This window comes from Fulmarus glacialis, unplaced genomic scaffold (assembly GCF_000690835.1).
Source record: "Fulmarus glacialis isolate BGI_N327 unplaced genomic scaffold, ASM69083v1 scaffold6015, whole genome shotgun sequence".
Taxonomy (NCBI): domain Eukaryota; kingdom Metazoa; phylum Chordata; class Aves; order Procellariiformes; family Procellariidae; genus Fulmarus; species Fulmarus glacialis.
This window is the reverse complement of record NW_009214889.1, coordinates 1-15,027: the sequence shown is the minus strand read 5'-3', so window position 1 is coordinate 15,027 and position 15,027 is coordinate 1. Positions and strand designations below refer to the sequence as shown.

The 15,027-nt window shown below is 40.8% G+C and overlaps 1 protein-coding gene across 1 annotated transcript in view; it reads right to left on the bottom strand.

Moving 5' to 3' along the window:
• The window catches only part of LOC104077486 (Krueppel-like factor 12), a gene marked incomplete at its 5' end in the record, with an annotated part of 70,552 nt that extends 56,322 nt beyond the window's left edge, over positions 1-14,230 (bottom strand). The window contains 2 exons of the mRNA XM_009578741.1: positions 1,444-1,503; positions 14,095-14,230. Of these exons, the coding sequence (XP_009577036.1) occupies positions 1,444-1,503; positions 14,095-14,230 (196 nt within the window). The remainder of the gene's footprint in view (positions 1-1,443; positions 1,504-14,094) is intronic.
• Between the last annotated feature and the right edge of the window lie 797 nt (positions 14,231-15,027).

Here is a 15,027-nt window from a genome sequence, read left to right as displayed (position 1 = left end):
TCCTTCTTGAAAATGCTTCCTGTAGAATAGAAGCTAATATAATTGGTGATTATACAGAATATTATTGCTAATTTCGGCTAACGGAGCCTGCATTCAAAATCTGAAATACAAATTTATTTTAGAAACACAGTATTTTGGGAGACTAGTAGGCTCTTCAGAATAATTTCTGAAGTTGCACTGATAATTTCAATCAGATCAAAGAAAATTCTAAGGATTTTAAAAAACCCCACGTATCATCTCAATTTCATACCCAAGGAAACCCTAAAAGCTTTGTATTGGCTTTAACAGAAAAGTTGCTGCTGCTGCTGCTGCTACTTTGAAAATGTTTGAGTAATAAGATCCTGCAAATTTTTAATATAAATATACCAGCTGTAATGCAATTAACTGCAAATCGAAGATAGGAGTAGATTTGAGGAACAATTTCTGTATTTGACTACTCATTAGTAATTTGAAAGTGTAATTGCTCTTAAACATTCGTTTAAGTCTTCTTAAATTTTATTCTTCTTAAAGACTTCTTAAAGTCGTCTTCTTAATTTTATTATGAAGCTTAGCTCTACTTATAAATGTGAAGAATCAGATTTATTCTGCAACTCATTTGCTTATACTGAATGTGTGAAGTTGTTTTTCCTTCTGTACTCCTCAGATAGAGGGCCCACGGATTACTAAGAGTAGATAAAGCAGTGAGTTGGTGGATTTACACTTGTCACACGATGAACATGACTCAAAGGAATCTTTTTAGGGGCCCACAAAACAAACAAAAGAAGCGGGGAGGACAAACAAGCAAGCAAGCACACTGAGAGTGGACATTTCATTGCACACTATTTTAAAACCCAGTAAAACAACGGCAACGAATCCAACAAAACCAGGAACCCTATCAGCGTTGGTACATCCCTTCTGTCATATGACATCATTTCTACTTGGGCAAGTGAGGTGAACTCGAGGCACTTTATGGCATCGCAACACTCGCTGAAACCTCCCAGTCACCCCCACACTGGATTTGTATATAAACTCTGCACTCTAAAGCAGGGCACCTACTAGGCGCATTACACAGTTTAAAATGTTCAAAGTAGTTTACTGTCAACTGGCAATGACCCATTATAACATGAGCTATGTTGATTCACGTTAATTTTGCTACTCAATTTCAGTAAACTATTTTGAACATTTTAAACTGCATTATCAAACATTAGACAGGATTTTGTTTCTATTCTCGTATTTCAGTGATTGGGATTTGGAAAAAAGATTTGCAGCTTTCCCATGATGCACACCACCACCCCCCCAGCCCCAAAATATAAAAAGCAATAGCAAAAATCAACTTTGGACCTTGCCCAGCCCCGCATATCCCCCAGCCATGACATAAAGAGGGAAAGAAAGCTGAAAAGCACTGCTACTAGACTTTGTCAATAAAACAGAACATTAGATAATACACAATAAAATGCTTCATACCTGGAGTTGAAAAAACGAAAAGGGTTAACAGCTGACCTGGCACAGCCCCACATGCTCTCTCTGGAAATTGAACACAGACAATTAGGAATTTTAAGTTACCCCAAACAATAGCAGGGGACTTAGACAAGCTTGAGGAACACTTACTGCAAAGTAAGCACATAGCCTCATTGTGGAAGAGACTTTAGGATTTTGCCATTTGCTTAAAACTCCTTAAACTGAAATTACTCTGTAGTGGTCCCAACTAATGCTAAGCAAGTAATTAGAAGTTCTGCCATTAATTTGCATGGGAGCAGAGTCAAAGCTTAAGGGCCCAGGTATCACTTAGTGGTAATTCTGGATCATGGTGGATCATACTTTCTTACTAAAAAATAATCAGTGATGAAGAGGAAAACATTAATGAGAATCTAGAGCAGGCAGACATTGCACGAAGAGGAAATAGAGGCTGGAGCAAACATCCACTCCCAGAATTCTGCTGCTTAAGTAATATTATTCCCAACAGATCACTGAAAAACCTAGCCTTTAATGCTTTTTACTTAAAACTGAGACTCCAGGGAAAATAGATCATCTTCCAGAATATTATTTGGAATATTGAACAACAAATATGTGATGTCGTAGCTGTATAAACTCCTATGTTGGGATTTGGGCTACGTGGAATGCTCCTTTTCACTGACAAATTCTGATCTACTGCATGTGCTCAAACAAGAAGCATCACACACAGCTGGCTTTTGGAAACAGTTCCACCACGTTAGCAAAAAAAAAAAAAAGAAAAACCTGTAGAAAGCCAAGTCCATGAATAACCCCCTTCAGTCCTTCCCTCTGTGGTTTAGACCCCAAACGTACCGTGAAATTAGTCTGAGGCCAACGCCCAAGAAACTAGCAAAAATATTAGAATAACAACATGAATTGTAAAAATGTTCTAGCACACTAGCAGTTGAATGCATTTACACTGGAAACATTCTGAATCCTTTATAATGCTCAATTAAAATGGCCAGGTTGGCATAGTAATTGTGGAAAGAGAAAAGGAAATTTTCAAAGCAACTTCTCTTGATTTATGTAATTGCATTTTCCATTGGGCCTTGGAAAACTATAAATAATCTATTTTCTCCCAAGATTTTGCACTGCATCATTTGAACCTCTCACATTTCCTTGCTTCAGTACAGTAAATATTGGTTGTCTTTACTGTTTGCTTGATTTTGCCGTTTGTTAAATGTTAAATTTCTGATAATGACAGAAATCTGCTATCAAGATGACAAAATGATGTAAAGAATTTTCAAAGTCTAAGTTTTTAGCTCTATTAGTTATTATCACAGCCTGACACTGTTTTTTTCCAGCCTGTTTTTCCACTCTCCATGTAGAGTCTCTTCCTTCTTCAGAAACATCTCTCAGGTACCTGTCCCATGGTATCACTAGGTACAGATTTTATTTCACAGTTCGTCAGTACCTAATCAAAGGGCACTGGGACAAAATCTCCCCTACCCCATTAGCCTTCAACTGAAATCAATATGCACTGGAAAAATGGCAACTGGAAACCAGAACATTGACCGTTCTCTCCCATGTCAATTAATTTATAATCTTCTCTGTGTCTTACTGGAAAAATATTTTTTCCTACAGCTGATACAAACAGCAATACATTACCCAGAAGTCAAGACTCTAAATTTTGTACACTTCTTTTCATAAAGGTCCCTTTTTAACAACTAAGCCATAGGGCAAGTAAAAATACAGTTGGGGAGGATGATAAGTATTTGCATGCTGAATTTTTGTCAGTGGGAAATTTAGCAGGCAACTAATACTCTGGTTACAACCTACAGTATCCAGGAACTGAAGCGGAAGACACCCAGACATCCTCCAACCAACCCCACAGACACCTAAAACTTATGTTCCTCCCTGTTTGGCCTGAAAGCCAAATGGCTGTGGCATCCCACCCAGCCTCTGCTCTGATCCAGAAACCTTGGGGAGAAACGCCCAACCCTTGCCTCCGGGGCTTGAACCTTATCTGTGCTACGAAAATGGCTAAAACACACCTGACAACATGAATTCAGCATGAAAGGGATCTGTAACAGCCACTTCCCAATCCAAAATACAAGTGTATGAGGAAAAAGAAGAGGAAAAGGATGTTGTAGGACGACTCCTGGATCTCTTTTGCATCCTAGTCTTGCGTTCCAGAATTGGCAAATGTAGGTATCTGGCTTCCTGAGTCAGTGCTCTAACCACTAGGTTTTTATGCCAGATGTGGGTGGCTGCAGCTGGCCGTCACATTTTTAAATGGAGTGAAAGCTGGTAGGAAGCAGACAACATGCTCTGGGTTTTAAAACGGGTAGAAATAGGTAAGCTCAGAACAAAGTACTTGATCTCTTACTTTCACAATGGGAAGTTGGGAATGTAAGCAGGTTGGTTTTTTTTTTTTCCAAACTGTATTTTAATGAACAACTACAGGTCAGAAGCCCAACCTCCAAAGAGAGCAGAGATGACTCATAGCCAAGGACCTAGCAGGTGAGCAGAGCTGGCCCTAGGAAGCTGGCTGCTCTGCCCGTTGAACTTCAGAGCATTTAAGTCTGTGTTGACTATACTGGGAGTGTTGATGCCTTGTGTAGGTGCTCTGAAACACTGCTGGAGCCAGTCACCTATTTTATAACCTCACAATGCCTCCACCAGACCCAAAGCAGCCAATCTGCACCTCATCTCAAGTGCCCGTGCTGTTATGGTTCATCTTGGTTCTGGGTACCTGCAGTATTTCACGCATGTTGCGAGCATACGGGGACAGCGGAACCTCTATGCCATGCAGTATATTGACAAGGATGTATCTGTTACAGAACTGCATGTACTTGGTAGTTCCTCTCAAGCAAGAGGAAAACCACATTTTATTTTGACTATGCCTTAGTAGTGGCTAAAAATCTTGGAAATGATGTGGTGATACAGACAGCAAGTTGTTCAGAAGTGGAAATGTTGAGCGCAAAGGGAATCAACCTGTTCAGCTGAGTAAATAATTTTCAGCAAGTAATTTATTATACAACATTATCCTGTTACTCTGCTTTTGAAACTTTTATGACTGAGATTTCGGTCATTATTCCAGCTCCTCCTGTGAACTTATTTATAAATGGTTTGACTCTTTGGCTCTGATAAGCAACTGATCACAGAAATAGCAATGGCCATCAGTTCTTAAGAGAAACACCATGGTGACTTCTATGTGAAGCAATCTGTCTATCTGACAGCACTGTGTGTCCCTGATTTATCACTCAGTATCCCAGCCCTATGCTAAATATTGTCTTTTTAATGCAAATAATTGAGAGAGATATTTTGACAAGACTGAGACTGCTGCTGACTTTTAACAAGCACATAAATATAAGCATTTCGTCTTGTGCCTGCCAGCACCTTCTGGTCATTTCCAGGTTATTTCATTTTTCAGGCTCTCTTTGTAACACCGGAGATTTCCGCCAGCAGCAGATACTGTAGACAGGCCTTAGGACGAGCACTTTTTAGGGCAGCCTCTGACCTCAGTACCTGCCAGCCTGCTCCACACTGCCCGAGCTTAGCGATACATGCCAGGCAAGAGTGGTTTGGCCATTGCTGCCTCCTCTGATCCATCCCGGGTCTCTTCCTTATCTTCTGCCTGCCTCAGTTTTCATATTTCCTTGCACCACTGTAACCTGTAGCAACTCAGTATATCCCAGAAGGGTAAATACATAAAAACATGACCCAAAACTTCATTCTTGACACATCTTTTGTTTGTCACGGCTATAACGATGAAGGTGCTCAGCTTGACTCTGAAACCTGTGACTATCATTACTTCTGACACACCTCAGGATTAGATGCTATTATCTCAGCCACTGCATTGCTTTACTCCTTGTTTCAGCCTTCAATTCCTTTCACTTTGGCTAGAGTAACTTCATATGTGTGCTGGCTTTAAGCTCCGATTATCCTTTTCTTGATGTGTCCAAAATAGTAACACTCACGACCTCAGTCACATACTCATGGAGAACGTCACCTCCCTGGCACACGGGCTCAGCACAAAAAACTCTTCCATATCCATCATCCAGGAACTTCCTTTCACTCTTCTTTATCTCCAGCGTAAAAAGAACTTGCTGTGAGAAATGAAGTTGCAGTGGAGTCACTACTAGTGAAAGAGGATTGAACTAATAAAGGGGAAAACCTAGCACAATCTTTTCCCATTGTGCAGGAAAAAGGAAAATGGCAGAAAAAATGTGGGTTGTTTTTTTTTAGATCCCTGTATTCACATGCTCACTCAATTATGCCTTGCTAAACAGTGTTCCCCGCTTAATAGTGCCCTCCTTTGCATGCAGTTTACATACCTGTGACCTACACAACTTTTTTTTGTGTTTTTGCATGCAGTGATCTAAACACTCAGGAAACATTTTTCCATAAATCAGTATAAGCACTGCTATTAAGATTTAATTGTGCTGCATGTTTGTCTGTCACAAAATCACAGGAACTGCCTTATGGAAAAGGAAAGATAAAAACTTATCTGATCTAGATAATGAAAAAAGGAGTAATTTTGGCTCAAGTGACAGCAGAGGACAATGCTCTTTCTTTTTCTTATCAGTAAGTCAAGGTAGCAGTTCACTGAGGTAGTTTTGTTTTGGCTTTTTCTGGCAGTGTTCTGCTATCTAATCCGCACTGATGAGTATTTGCTACACCTCTGAATTTCTTAACGCACACAACTCTGCCTCTGCTTTCTGTGCTGATTTAGAAAGAAAAAACAGAAAAAGCTGAATAACGTATCACTGGGGAAACAGATGCCAAATAGGTGTACAAACTGCTAACTGGGTAGCAGTAATGCATAATGTTATTTATAATTCATTCTTCGGTGTCATGCTCTTCAAGCAATTACACAATGCCTGCCTGCCTCCCTATCAGTAAAACGCATTTCACATATCTAACCACTAATGACTCAAGCTTCACTCTGGAGCAACACATTGTAGTGGATTAAGCATGAGACTAGAAGGCAGACCTCCCTGGTCCCAGCTCATCCTCTGCTTTGCTGCATGGCCTTGAGCAAGTCACTAACCTGTGGATAATTATAATATTTGAACACACAGGGGACCTGTACAATTTAGTTAGTTAATGTTTGCAAAGCACGCCAAAGATAAAATCATACACTATTGTTTTGGGGCATTTTATTCCAAAGCACATTTGTGTAGACGTGTTTAGTAATGTAAAATCCCAATAATGGCAAAGTTTGATAACTACCTTGAAATGATTGGCACTTCTTAGAGTAAAATTTAAATTAATTAACAAATTTAATCTATTTTTGAGAAGACAATTATATTAGACAATTCAATATAGACACTGAACTGAAGCTGGGAAACAAGATCTTTGAAAGTTTGCTTGTGATGGATAAAGGTAATAAGACATACAGAAAGGTATCTATGAACCCATACATGTTACAAATACCTCTCTCGCTGCACCATGCTGGTCCCTAAAATAGCCTAAGTGTTGAGTTACTTTTTTTCTTTTTAGCATACAGACTTCTGTTACAGTTTTAAGATTAATCGTTAGACCTAATGAAGTTAATGGCAAAACTCCTCTGGACTTTAGCAGACCCAGGATTCCTTGGTTTTTCCAGCTTATTATGCACTTAATTTAAATATTTCTCTTAAAAGGAAAATACTACTCCTAGCAATGGTGCGATAAAATATGTATTAAAGAGCAATGTCTAGCACTTCAAAGTGATTCAGGAGAACAGACATCCTAATGGCAACGTCTCCTTGCTCTAGATTCATCTACTCAACAGTACAGTAACTTACTGTTATAGGGGAGATAGGAAAACATAATTTTGTGTAGACCAAGTGAAAAACACTTTTATTTTCAAATTAGCCTTCTTCACGGAACAATTTGACAATATCCCTATCTCCTAACACACTGTTATTTAAGCAATACCGTCCTTTCAAAGCAGGCAGCAATGTCAGTGTCTTTGTAGAAGCTGGTTTTGATTTATAGTTGCTGTCCACCTGGCACTTGTTCCTAATGATCACTGGCTGACGGGAAATCTGTTATCCTGGCAAAAGGCTCTGGGACATATACCGGCAAATTTCCACACCAAAAATCCTAGAATCTCTGTGCATGCACAGAATGGCACCCATCGATTTTACTGCCCAACTGTTAAGTTATTAAACTTTTTTTTTGGTAAAATATCACATATGCAAAAAAAAAGAAAAAAAAATAGAAAAATAACCTTTTTAGAATTGTATAGGTCCATTTGGATTGCTGAAACCAAAGGCTCATAGTTAGTGTCTAAAGAGCAATTCCCAAAGATATATAGGGCTTTCAAGCTCTTGCAGTAGAATTCCTTAGTACAGCTTTAGGCAGATTAATTTTTACATACAAACAGAGGATTCTGGGAATTGAAATTCTACTAGAATAAAGTTTGTAAAGTGCTATATAAATACACTGTAGAGGAAGTCAGTACTTCTTTAGCGAGTTATCTGAACTGCATGTAGGTAGGAGAAATCACACCTGTAGTAGTTGCACAGGCCCAAAATTTAGATGTACTGGTTTAGTTTCTACTTGATTCACAGACTTCCAGCATGGCCTTGGAAAATCACGTAGAGGGGGTTTCCTCATATATAACTTAAGCAATGTTAAGGTTTATCACTGTCCCTAAGCCATTTGTCCAGGCTCCTTTATAAACATCGGGGAAGGCAGGCACCTCCAAAAGGTAAAGGATCACAACTAATGAGATGACTGGGCCTAGAAGTATGCACATCTCTCCACTGAGGAAATCCAAAATACTTGAGCCTAACTTTTAGATAGATTACATTGTGAGAGATGAACCTTGTTGCAAGGATATGTCCAAACTGGACAGTCCAGTACTGCCCAGAGGTTCCCTAAGCTAGCTGAGACACAGCACACCTCTGGCAGCTCAATGGTGCCCTTGGGTCATTAGCCAACTTCCAACCCAGCAACACTTTTCACTGCAGAAACCTTTTCTTTTCTGCCACAGGATACATATCTGAGACTGCTGACAAAAAATAAAACAAAACTGGAACAGAAACATCCCTGATATGGGCATCAACCATAACACAGTGGGGGCATCAACCATAATACAGATGATTGCCTGCCTTACAGGCTCTACGTCACCAGTGTCTTTCATTCACATATCTGCATACACACCTCTCTGTAAGTCAGCTCAGTTTGTAGGGTGACTCTCGAGGAGGCTGAGGAGAAGCCCCTCGGCATAACAGCGTGTGGGGAGGTGGGAGGCCCACAGGCAGTTCTGCTTTCTGAGTTTGGGGTACAATTTCTCCCCAGCAGTGTTGCAGCAACCGTGCGATCTTCTGCTCTAAAGCCCTACCGCAATGGAAAAACGCATCCCAGACTTAGGGAATCTTCATGAGAAAAGTGAAATTGAAACTGATGTATTCCCACGATTTTGCTTTAGACAAACTAGCATTCTCCAGTAAAAAAAAAATGCTGTATTCAGAAACTCTGGACCAGCTCTAGTCAGTTCTCCATCTGTAAAACCACCATCCAATTGTGTGCCAGTTTTAAAATGAGCATTTGTTCCTGGAGGGCGGATGTACCAGAGGAGAGAGAAGCAAAGTTCACACAAGTACTGCCAAAACACCCTCGCTTATGTTTCTTGGAGACTCAGGACAAAGTATTTTGTCTGTAACTAGAAGAAAAAACTGAGGTGAAAGTTCCCTGTAATGAATAGCGCAATGGTAGTAATGACTGCAGTTGAAGCAGCAAAACAGACAATATCAGTGTAGAAAATGAATGGCTGATGGGAACACAGTTATAAACCTCAAAGAGATAAAAATCAATCACAGAAGTTGATTTACATTGAAGAAGAGGAGGGAGAAAAAAAGAAATCTAAGGAGAAAAATTCAGACTTGAAAAATACATACCAATTTAAGAGAGTACATTGGTACTGTGGCTATGCTGTGGAATTTCTTTTTCACTAGTGCAGTATCCAAAACTATCTTCCACTGTATTGCAATAATAAAAGCCAGCAGAATTTAAAAATAAGGTAAGATGATCACATTAGTATCAATGTATCAATCACATAATGCAGCCAAACACAACAGGGTGTAGAGTCAAAGCCCCTAATCTCATTTTCATACAAGCACTCAGCGGCACCCAGCTCAGCACAAAGAATTGTTCACGCTAAAGGTCAACACGGTCACATCCAAATGACAAATCACATTTCTATGAATTAACAGCAGCTATAACTACAAGTATTCAGGATTTCCTCTCTGAATTTTCTGTCTCTCCATCATTCCGGAAAAACAAGAAGCTACCTTAAGCATCATCAGTTTATATGCACAGTCCATCTTCCCCCTGACATTATTTGAAAGAAAAAATGGTTTTGTCAAAGGGGCTCCCTCCGCCTACACCCCCTAAGGAGAAAAAAGTCTAGAGAGAGAAAGACGAATTTCTGGATCTTTGGATTTTTACTGATACACTGATCAAAAGTTCATGCTAAAAATCACCCTCCTCTGCCTCTCCCACTTCTGCCCTCAGCCTCTGCAAGGAGGAGATCTTATGTGGTGTGTGTTCAGGGAGAGAGCGCTGCATGTTGTAAAGTAACGTATTTTACTGCGTAAGTGTACAGGGAAAGAAGGAGATGAATGCCCTGTTCAGAGTTTGCATTACTATGTATTATGGAGGTGGCTCCTGAGCCCCACTGCATCAAGGCTACCTACAGATGGAAGGGCTGCCAGGCTGAGGGAACAGCACGCTGCCTCCGAGGAGGGCCCTAAAAAAGTTTTACTGGTCTTCTAGGGTTTGACTAATGCCTTCTCTTCCCTTGGCTTCATAAAGATTTCTAGAGCGTATCTGAGATTTGACCCTGAATATATGGTGCTATTCTTGCTGTGTAATAAGCATCAGTGGTGTCAGGCGTATGGAGGCAAATCTGCTCTTTGTTAGAGAGCTACATGTCAAAATGAGTTTGTAAAACACGCTACAAAAAGGATGAAATGCTGCTTACAATGCAAAGCCCACTGAAATCTACATATTGCTGCAATATTTATTATCAGCCAGAGCATATTATCTGAGATTAATAATTTATTCTTAGTCCGAATTATAGTAAGGCATAGCAACTGCCATAAAGCAGCATTGTCACATAAAGAAATTTCACCAAAGTACCCTGCTTGAAATAATGACTTTGTTTATCTATAACTTTACATTATTGATCGGGTTTGCTGAGCTGAAGAGCGACTATGAAGTCATTCCAAAAGAACTACTGAGAAGTCTGGAAGCTCAGCCAATATAAAGCCAGCAGCAAGAAGCCAATTTCCCTGAGAAAAAAATAGTCATACTTGATTATTTTACAAATATGCAAGCAAATTACATTATGTTTAAGTAAATAAGAACTAATGCCAAACACGTGGCTCTTAGTGTTTGATTGTCACAATTTTTACTGGTAAGAATTTTCTTCTTTTAAGACTATAGGGGACCTGAAACAAAGCAGCAACACAGGAGGATGCCTTCCAGTTTTAGAGGACATGAAAAGCAAAGCTTTCCTATAGGCATTCCAGACAACCCAGCCACGTAAGGGTAATTTCCAAGACAAAAAGCTTAAAAACGGATGTATTAAAAAAACAGTTTCTCCCCAAACACTGACTAGTTGATTTCCTCCAGCTCATGGTTAAAACCTTGGCATTGCTAACCCCACCTGGCAGATTTAGATCCAAGGGAAGATGTTGGAGCATTCACTATCGTCCTGTCACTCCCACCTTCGGCACGCTGACTCCCCAGTCAGGCGCCGTGGATTGCCTTACCCTCACCTCACACCAGAGATCTGCAGTGCTGACACGTGTGTCCCAGGCAGCTGTCTGCACCGCCTGCAGTCAATGGAGAGGAACAGGCGCTCATGGGCTTGAGTCTCTCTCTCTCCCTAAATTAGACAGCTAGAATAGGTCAAAAGAATTACCGTCTGGACACACCAACTGCTATCTGGCCTGTATGCAGGGAGGTGAGATAACTAGCTCAGACGCAGATACCTACATTGCAGATGTCTAACTACGCAAGACGAATCCTGAACCCCACAGACAGCACACAGGGAAAGTCAGGAGCCTCACCAAGGCAATGCCCCATAGCCCCACACATTGCGTGAGGGGCTGCACAGGGCTCACCCAAGGTATTTGAAATCCCTTTCTGCTCCTGGACAATAGGCGGCAATAGGCAAATATATATACATATGTATATATATTTATAATACTTATGCAGAATAATTTAAAACATGTCTGAAAACCAACCAGAAAAAGGTCAACTGTTGTCTCGCACCTGGTACCAGCATCTACAAACTAGGCTTGGTATTCTGTTTAACAAAGACAAGATTGCACAACAGCAATCTGGTATTGAAGGAAAGGATGCTGCCATCCCTTTGGAGGTGCCATGCTGTACTTCCCAGCCAGTATCCCACATGAAGAGAAGACCCTCTCTCAGCAAGAAGTTTTGTGTTGTTAACTGTGTAACAATTCACAAGAAAGAGCTTACAAGCTCACTTAAGAAAGAAGGCACTCTTAGGGACAGTCTTCTAGAGTCTGAGGTCCAGCCTACCTCACTTACGCACTTGGCTTAGACCTAGGCTTTACTGCCTACTGAAGCAATCTTTCTATGCATGCCCCTACGCTGCCTGGTTATTCAGCAGAACAGCAGGTGCCTTTCCATGTCCTCAGAGGAAATTCCTGTCTGCTAAGTTTAGACGCCGAAATTGAGCACACAGGATCTCCCTTTGGAAGGCTTCAAAGGCACTTTCCTCTCTGGAACAAGGCTATGTAGAATGCTGGCTTTTATTATCAGTGGACTGCTTTGCTAAACGTCTAATCTTAAGGTACATGTTAGATGACTAAACTAAGAATAGAGCCCGCCTGTAAGGCACTATATTATAGACCAAGAAAGAAATGGATTGAGTGGAGTCGGTATAATAACATCTCTTTTCAGCTCAGCAGCTATATGTGTTGTGTCTGTGACTAAGAATGAAGTAGAAAAGAAGACAAACTGCAGATCACAGTCAAATTAGATTTTCCTAATGGGGCTTTTAAAATAAACTAACAGATTACTGTTTAAATAAAACCTGTAACAAGGATGAGTTGATGTTATATTATTATATTTCTTAATTTAATTCTCAAGCTCCAGAGCCAGCCAAGTAATATGCCACACATTTACCTTCACAAACTGTGGAATGCATTGTGGAAAAGCTAAAAAAGCTTTTCATGGTTTGACCAAAGCCTCTAAGTGTTCAAGCAGTATCAATCACAGAGAATAGCATCTGCCTGCCAGTCATATGTTAGAAGTATGTGCTAGCAGCCCATGCTTCCTCTTTTCATTAATTAGACAGAACCATTTAGTGCAAAATCATGACGGTTGTTTTATTTTTCTGGCTTATTATGTGTGCTATAAACTGAGAAAAAAATACTTAGCACTTCAGGGCCTGGTGTTGTAACTAGTGAATTCAAAATATGTGTGAGGCCCATCTATCAAGCAATAGTGTCACTGGTGAAGAAACCTTCCCTTCCTTTATCACCGTCAGAAGGGGAGCATGCTAATTACAGTGAGAGCCAATGCCTTGCCTTGCCCATAGAGAACTCTCTGTAGAGGGGAATATAGGTTTGAGGTTACACTGCTTGACTAGAAAATGAATTAGTGGATGTCTGGTGAAAACCCCAAAAAAGTAGTTCCCCTTCAAACATGGCTTAGTTTCCTCTAAGCAAATAGGGCATTGCTTTGGAAACATCAGTGCTTTTGGCTACTGATGGCCAGGAAAACAAAGCAAAACTACGTACTTTTAGATAAGACTTTTAAAATGCATCTATAATAAATTATATAATAACAATGTCTAATGGCCTTTATTACATGCCTTCCTATTTAATAACATCCAGAATGCCCATGTTTTGAACCTCTCAGATAAAGTAATGTGTTTTGTGGGTCCAGCACAGGCTTCAGTGCCTAGAGGCTCTAGTTCTATTTCCAGCTCTGCTTCAGACCTACAGGGTGACCTTTACGCATAACCTCATTTTCCTCACCTATAAAATGGGGCTATTAATACTTATTTACCTCACAGTTGGTTCCCTTCCAGCTACTATAGTGACTGAGCAAGCTCATGCATCTACAGAATTGCTAATGTTCATGATAAACTTTTTCTTTTTTTTAAACAAGCAATACAGACAGTACATGAAGAAATTATTTGTCCATCCAGTGAGTAAAAGTACACAGAAAAATAATAGCAATGGAAAAACTGTTCAAAGCCCCTCACTAATTTTCTTTCAATGAGACTGTCCTTCAGGAGAAATGTAGGTAGTTCCCATTTGACAGCAACTAGAAGAAACTTCTTGATGCTGCTTTCAGTCAAGAAAAAATTTCATGTTTTTTGAGTGAAAGTCTAACCTGGTCTCCCTTTGGAGACTTTGCAAGCTTTGCAAGTAAATAAAGGGGAAGAAACAATTTCAATTTGAAACTTTACCTAATAATGAGGACGGAGAGAAAGAAAGGAAAAGAGAATCAGAGAGAGATGAGAGATACAGCCATCTCTTCCTAAAGGGAACGAAGCTACACAGAAGAGATGCTGGCAGGTATGCCGGCCTGCAGCTGGGGGGACACTCCGGTGGCGCTGCCGAGGGCCGGTGCCTCCATCGGCCAGGGAGCACTTCGGCAACACTCATCTCGCTCTGGGAATCTGATACTTACTCTTGTACTGCTCTGGCTATGGAGAGCGCTGTAGATCCAGTTTCATTAACGCTATCTAAGGTCACATTTGGCAGGTCGTCATCATCACTGTCACTTTTAATTTGTCTGGGAGATAGGCCTCGGGGGTCCATTTGTGCTGGAAAGAGACATATAATGGATTAATATGAGCGTGCTGAAATTAATCTCATCCCAGAACAACATCAGGGTGCACAACACATCTGCTCGCTCAGGCCGGACGGCCGCTTGTGCTGAGCTTCCCAAACCAGGTGATGGATTCGCAAAGGCATCTAGCGGCGCTACAGCACGAGCATTTCCAGCGGCATGCAGGTGTGCAAACACACACAGGCTACACCAACGCATTCGGCGGACCTGAAATAAAACTGCACATACAATATTCGTCAAAAACTCAATTTACCCTCAAGTTACTTATTCTGGATGTCTTCAGAAAGCAAAGAGAAAGGGCTATGTCTCCTTTGCACAACACAGCACACTTGAGAGTAAATTTTACAGCAATATTTCAGGAGCAATCTTTGATTATTTTGACTGTTCATCATGAGATACCAGGCTGAGACCCACGCCACTCCAGTTAACTAAAAGTTAGGTGTCAAAAAACCCTCAGTTGTACTGATTGCTGACTCAGTTCAACACCAGTGTCAACCTCTGAAGGAGCCTTCCCTCCACATCATTACACGTGGCAAAGCTGTGGCATGTAACTTCTCACAGGCAACTAACTTTCTGGTGACTGATGGCGGGTAGGCTTAGGCAGATTTTTTTGAAAAGTCACATAGTCTCAGGTCTTACGAACAGCCGAAGATCAGGAATTGCAGGATTGTTTTGTCCATCCACAGCTTACAATATCCTTACTGTATGGCAAGTACCGGGGGCAGGTGCCCAGGCGCTGGCGGCGGGGCTGCAGGGCGGCCTCTGTGAGGA